The sequence below is a fragment of the Anser anser genome (assembly GCF_964211835.1).
Source record: "Anser anser genome assembly, chromosome: 13".
NCBI classification, from domain to species: Eukaryota; Metazoa; Chordata; class Aves; order Anseriformes; family Anatidae; genus Anser; species Anser anser.
In genome coordinates this window covers 21,792,126-21,798,513 of record NC_139734.1, presented here as the reverse complement: position 1 = coordinate 21,798,513, position 6,388 = coordinate 21,792,126, and the positions used below count along the sequence as shown (strand labels likewise).

Sequence of the window (6,388 nt, the reverse complement as noted above, 5' to 3'; positions counted from 1 at the left end):
GGGCTTCTGGGGGGGGGGGGGCTGGGGGGGTGGAGAAGCCGCCTTCGTGCCCCTAATGCGGTGCAGCTGCCGCCGCTTTGAAGCGGGGCCGTGGAAACATCCCGGGGGTCATGCCAGAGCGGGCCGGGCTGGGGCGGATTTTCTGTCTTTAAAAAACAAACAAGAAATAACCCGACGGCGGGGGGGGGGGGGCGCGGCCGTCCCTCGCCCCTCTCATTCCGCCCCCCCCTTCTTTTTTTTTTTTTTTGTGCTGGTTCTGGTTAAACGTTATTTGCACTTTTGTTGGAAAAGTGGCCCCTGGTGTGCAATTATGTCAAATTTCTTTGAGTTTTACAATTTAATGGAGAACAGTAACTCTTTTATTGATCCTAGACGGGGCCGGCTCCTCTTCCCCCGCTCTTCCCCTCCGCCGCCCGCTTTCCCCTCCCTCCCTCCCCCTCCCCCGCCCCAGCCCCACGAAATGCCACTCCGGCTTTCTCCTGCTCCCACCACTTCCCAAAACAAACAGCGGGAGCCGCAGCCGCCTCTCGCCTCGCTCGGATGCGGGAGGACCCCGCCGCGCCCGCTGCCCCCCGACGGCACGGGCCGGGGCCCCGCATGGAGCGGCCGCCGGGAGCCCCGCCGCCCCGCTGAGCCCCGCGGCGGCCCGGGGGGGGGACCCCGGCCCGGGGGAGGGGGGCATGGCGCTGAGCTCCCGGGCTCACGCCTTCTCGGTGGAAGCCCTGGTGGGGCGCTCGGCCAAGAGGAAGGTGCCCGACGGGCGAGACGAGGAGGCCGGGGCCGGCTGCAGGCAGAGCCGCAGAGCCCCGGAGCCGGGTTGGTAGCGGCGGGGCCGTCGGGGGGCCGGGGGGGGGGGGACCGAGGAGGGGGGGGGCAGGCTCGGCAGCCGCCCCGGCGCCCCCTCCGCTTTGTGTTCCCCCCGCAGAGAAGCGGCCCAAGGCCGGCGCCGAGAGCCGGGAGGCGAGGGACGAGGTGCAGGTGGAGCTGCAGGGCTCCGAGCTCTGGAGGAGGTTCCACGAGATCGGCACCGAGATGATCATCACCAAGGCCGGCAGGTAGCGGCGGGGCCCCCCCCCAGCAGCTCCGCAGCCCCCCCCCCCCCATTCCCTGCTCCGCTTCGCCTTCCCTGGGGCTTTCCCCCTTTTATCTTTGCCGCTTTCCTCCGGTATTTTTCGTTCGATATTTTTCGTTCGATATATATATATATTTTTTTTACCCCCCTCCGGTCCTCGTTTAATTTTTCAACCCCTTGTCGCCGTTTCAAACGGCCACTCCCCGGGTGTCCCCCCCCTCCGTGGAGGCTGACGGCCTCCCCGTGCCCGCAGGAGGATGTTCCCGTCGGTCAGGGTGAAGGTGAAGGGGCTGCAGCCGCTGCAGCAGTACTACATCGCCATCGACGTGGTGCCCGTGGACTCCAAGCGCTACAGGTACGGGCGGGCACCGACGGGGCGGGCACGGGGTCGGGAGGGGGGGGGGTGGCGGCGGGGCTGCGGGGCCTGACGGCGGCCCCGGCGGCCCAGGTACGTCTACCACAGCTCGCAGTGGATGGTGGCGGGGAACACGGACCACTCGTGCATCACGCCGCGGCTCTACGTCCACCCCGACTCGCCCTGCTCGGGGGAGACGTGGATGAGGCAGATCGTCAGCTTCGACCGGGTGAAGCTGACCAACAACGAGCTGGACGACAAGGGGCACGTAGGTGCGGGGCAGGGCGCGGCGGCCTCGTCCCGCCGGGGCCGTCGGGGCTGAGCGCGCCCTCCCTGCCGCGCAGATCATCCTGCAGTCCATGCACAAGTACAAGCCCCGCGTGCACGTTATCGCCCAGGACTCCCGCTTCGACCTGGCGCAGATCCAGTCGCTGCCGGCCGAGGGGGTGCACACCTTCTCCTTCCCGGAGACCGAGTTCACCACGGTGACCGCCTACCAGAACCAGCAGGTACCGGCGGCCGCCCCGACGGGCGCGGCGGACGGGCCCGCTCCCACCCCCCCCCCCCCAAAACGCCCCAACGAACGGCCCCTCTCGTTCCCCTTCCCCCGCAGATCACGAAGCTGAAGATCGACAGGAACCCCTTCGCCAAAGGCTTTCGGGACCCCGGCAGGAACAGGTAACGGCTGCCGCCCGCACATCCCACATACACCCCCCCCCCGCCGCCCCGTCGCGGTCCCGGCCCCGCCGCGGCGCTCAGCCCCGTGTCGCCCGCAGGGGAGTTCTGGACGGGCTCCTGGAGCCCTACCCGTGGCGGCCCCCGCTCGCCCTGGACTTCAAGGCTTTCGGCGCCGACAGCCACGGTGAGTCCCGGGGCTCCCGACACCCCCCGACGGCCCCCGACGGCCGCAGGCTCCGGGCGATGCTCGGGGAGCGCCCGTGGGAAGGGGACGCGGGGCAGGGGGGGGGACAAAAGGGGCACAGGGGGGACACGGGCAGTCCCTTTTTTTTTTTTTTTTTCCCAAAAAAATGCGCTTCCCGCAGGAGGGAAAGCGGCCGCCCGCTTCGGTGCCGCACTCCCGCAACCCCTTAACGCGGGGCGAGGAGGGGGCAGTCGGGCACCGAGCACAAACTGCCCCGGCTGGCACCCGCGGGGGGCTCCTACAGCCCCCTCCGAGCCCCCGGCGGCCTCTGGAGGTGTTCCTGTAAAGTGGTTTTTGATAGCGCCGGAGGAAAAACCTACAGAGCTTTTGCACCCTGGAGCGCTCCGGTTTGGGGTTGAAGTTGCCGCTGTTACTCTCCTTTATGTCGCCAGCTCTTCAGATTTGTATCGGTGCGCACCGAATCGTCCCGGTCTCTGCAGGGAAATGCTGCAAAAAACACAGCAAAAAAAGCACGCTGTACGGGCATAAAAATGCAGAGACATAAAGGGTCGGGCTCTGGAGAAATTAAGAGGTTTACCAGATTGTAAAGAGAGCTACCTTTTTTTTTTTTTTTTTTTTTTTTTTTTTTTAATAGAAAAGACATTTCTAAAGCAAAAAGCTCCTTTTGAACCTACTGGGCAGGCTGTGGTACCAGGGAGAGGAGCTGATGGACGGGTTGCAGTGAGGAATGAGAAAACCAGCACAGCTTTTGCAGTTATTATCATACAGATGCTAAAATATTAGGGCTTCCTGGGATTTCTTTTTTTGCTAATCGTACCATAATTGTGTGTAACGTATTTTTCCTACGGGTCAGTTTTCTGGAATGATGTAAATATAACAACATTCCCATTTCCACTAGTAAGAAAACTGCATTTCTGAAAAAAAAAAAAAAAGAAAAGAAAAAAAAAAGAAAGAAAAAAGAAAGGAAAAAAAAGAAAAAAGAAATAAAAAAAAGCTGAAATAGAAATCCTGAATCCCCAAAGCCAGAAGACAAATTTAAAGGAAGCATGAATAATATACTGAAGAAAAAATTGGCAACAAATTTGGGATTTTTAAGGCTCATAGAAATGGCAGTAAGGGCCAGCTATTTGAGCTGCTCTGTGCTTTCCACCATTATCCCCAGTCCCAGACTGGTACTGGAAGCTGTGTGATGCTACAGCTTGGGATACCTTGAAGTCAGTACTGCCTAGGGCAAGAATGCATGCTCTAGCTGTCTGCACAAGGACTCGTTTGCTGTCTCGTGCTCACAACTATTGGCTTCATTGCACCCTTTACGTGTCTGAAAGCCCACAAATCCTGGGAGGCTGTCAGGATGTGCGCACCAGGAGGAGCCCAGCTCCCTGCGTCCTCTCCCACCGATGTCAGTCCGCAAGCAGCCGCTGACATCAGTGGCGAAGGGGCGAGACACTAAAATAAAGCATTCCAGGGCTATTGCGAAGAGGTGCTGCCGGTGCTTACCCAACCTGGGGGATCCTCTGCGAGCTGGGAGCTTGCAAAATTAATTTGCACCGAGTCTACAATCTGCGTTTTGTTTTGTTTTTTTTTTTTTTTTTGCTGTTGTTGGTGGGTATTTTTTTACTTTTTTTTTTTTGTTTGTTAGATTTCATGTACTAGCTGACTTTGGTAAGAAACGAAAAGAAGTGGGGGGAAAAAGCCTCTAAAAGAGCGTGGTGATGAACGTGAAGCTGCCCCTCCGGGTGCTGCTCGGAGGCGCGGTGCCCAACAGTGCTGTTACACACACGAGCAGCCTCAAGAGCGCTTGCACGTGTGAAGTAAGCCGGTGTCGCTTTTTGACCAAATTATGAAAGTGTCCATTGATTCGTTTCGGAGAAGAGAATGTCAAAATGACATGTGCGTTTAAGGCTCCGGCAGACACCTAGAGGAGTCGAGTGTGTGTTTCAAATTGCATGGGAAGCCAAGCAAAATTAGTCAATTCCTGTGAGCAGGAAGGTACAAAAAATTCTCCATCAGGCTGAATACATTTTTTTGTTCTTATATACGTGGGGGAAAAGCTGCCTGTAATTTGCACGAAAAATAGGGAACTGAAAATGGCAACGGTGTGCGTGTAACAGGAGAAGGTTATCAGTTGTACAGCGAGGTGCGGACCCAGCAGATATCTGTTGGCGTGGAACGGAACCTCATCATTATCCCAGTCAAATTAATGGCGTTGGACAGGTCTGAATATTTCTTAGACAAGCACCGAGTAACAGCAACATGGAATTTACGGAGAGGTCTTCCCATTTTCTGGGAGCTGACTTTTGGGGCTGCTTTGCGTTGGGATGGAGCGCAGCAGCAGGGAGATGCAGCGGGAGCAGGAGTCCACCGAGGGCTCCGTGTCTGCGGCCGTCACTGTGGGTGATTTCTGTTCCTGTTTTCAGGTGGGAGCTCCAGCTCTTCTCCAGTGACCTCCAGCGGTGGGACGCCCTCTCCTCTCAACCCCCTGCTTTCCCCGTCGTGCTCCCCTCCTGCCTTCCATCTGTCAGCGACCAACATCGGCGTGCCGTGCCCTGAGACCTACCTGCACAGCCTCAGCCTGCCCCTCTACTACAAGATCTGCCCCGCGAGCTTCCTGAGGCAGCAGTCCCTCGTCTTCCCAAGCCACGAGAAACTGGGAGGCGCCAGCCCGCCGGCCTTGCCCCACTTCATGGTGGATATGCCCAAACTCTCTGCCCTCGGCGTAACAAGCCTGAAAAATGGTAAATCTGAAGACTTAAACGGGCAGTGCCTTCAAGTACCCAGTTCTGCTAGTCAAATGCTGTATGGATTACATGCATCTGGAAACATTTTCCCATCAAGTCCCATTGCTCGGGAAGCGCTTAATTGTTCTTTACATCCTCCATATGGCTTGTACGGTTATAACTTCTCTGTGCCATCTAGACTGATGAATGCAGCAAGCCATTTCAAAGTGAGTGACAGCATTCCAGCTTCTTTTAGAGATGGCAGATGTAATCACTCCAACTGGCACTCGGCAATTAACCATTGCCTTTAGATGGATTTTGTCATATCTCTAAGCATTGGCGTGTAAAGCAAGCCTGTTCTTCAGCCATACCCAGGGGCTTGCTAATTTCCGAGTACGAAATACTGCATGGGGCAGGAGCGCTCTGTCGAGGCGGTTCATTTTTGGTGGGCAAATGTGTCGTATTGCCGGGAGTGCGGAGGATCTGGGAGCGAGGATTTGCGATGATCCGCAGCAAGGTGATACCTGTTGGTGGTATTTATGTCATGGTTGTAGGTTAAGAGCGAGCTGTACAGTCACCTTCTTCATATTTGCACTCTGAAGCGGGAACGTAGCCGTATACACTTCCACAAGTATGTTTTCCTGAAACTATCTAGCTTTCCTTTAGTTAGCTCAAAGCCCTGTGAGCTCATCCCGCTGGAGATTTTCCACTAAACCCAGAGGGGCTGTCTGAGGCCTCGAGGTCCTGTGCGTGGCCAGGAGCTCGGGCGTGCTCTGCCGCTGCCTTGAGTCCCGAATAACCACGTGGAAGTGCCTCGATGCTCCAGGACCGGGGTGACTCGGCTCTCAGAGCAGGAACATGAAGCCAAGGCCCTGCTGCCGAGGTGAAGGAGGACGGGAAAAGTGACCGGGGCTGCGGCACAGAGCCCGGAGCCCCTCTGCTGTGTGCTGCCAGGAGCAAGGCACCGGGTCAGATCCACACCGGGGGGCTTGGCTCAGAGACCTCGGCAGGGAAAAACGCCTCCTGAAACTGCTGGAGAACGTGGGTCATTTCTGGAGGGCTGCAGCTCGACAAGCCCTGAAGCACGAGACTGGAAATCCCTTCCAAAAGTCCTGTTTGTTTTATTATAACCTGTGGATATTCTTGTTATTCCTGTAAATAATCTCTAGTCCCAGGGGCGCAAAGTAACTCGCAATAAATCGGGGCACAGATCATGTTTTTTGTTTGATCAGTGCTCAGTCCATACCTGGAACCAGTTTTATCACTCAGTATGTGACAGAGATTGGAAAAAAGTGCTTGAGTGGGGCCTGCCATATTTTGGGATTAAGATAAAAGAATCCTGTATTTACAAACATAACACA

General features: G+C 56.8%; 1 protein-coding gene across 2 annotated transcripts; it reads left to right on the top strand.

Moving 5' to 3' along the window:
- Positions 1-249: 249 nt before the first annotated feature.
- TBX22 (T-box transcription factor 22) lies at positions 250-6,241 on the top strand. 2 transcript variants are annotated; one of them, XM_083797496.1, is made up of 8 exons: positions 256-816; positions 926-1,055; positions 1,326-1,427; positions 1,521-1,695; positions 1,772-1,936; positions 2,041-2,105; positions 2,204-2,289; positions 4,728-6,241. In XM_083797496.1, the coding sequence occupies exons 1-8, from the start codon at positions 681-683 to the stop codon at positions 5,336-5,338; spliced, it is 1,470 nt and encodes a 489-aa protein (XP_083653622.1). In that variant the 5' UTR covers positions 256-680; the 3' UTR covers positions 5,339-6,241. The 2 variants fall into 2 exon arrangements, with proteins under 2 accessions (XP_083653621.1, XP_083653622.1); XM_083797495.1 differs by lacking the exon at positions 1,521-1,695 and having other exon boundaries at positions 250-816.
- The last annotated feature ends 147 nt before the right edge of the window (positions 6,242-6,388 follow it).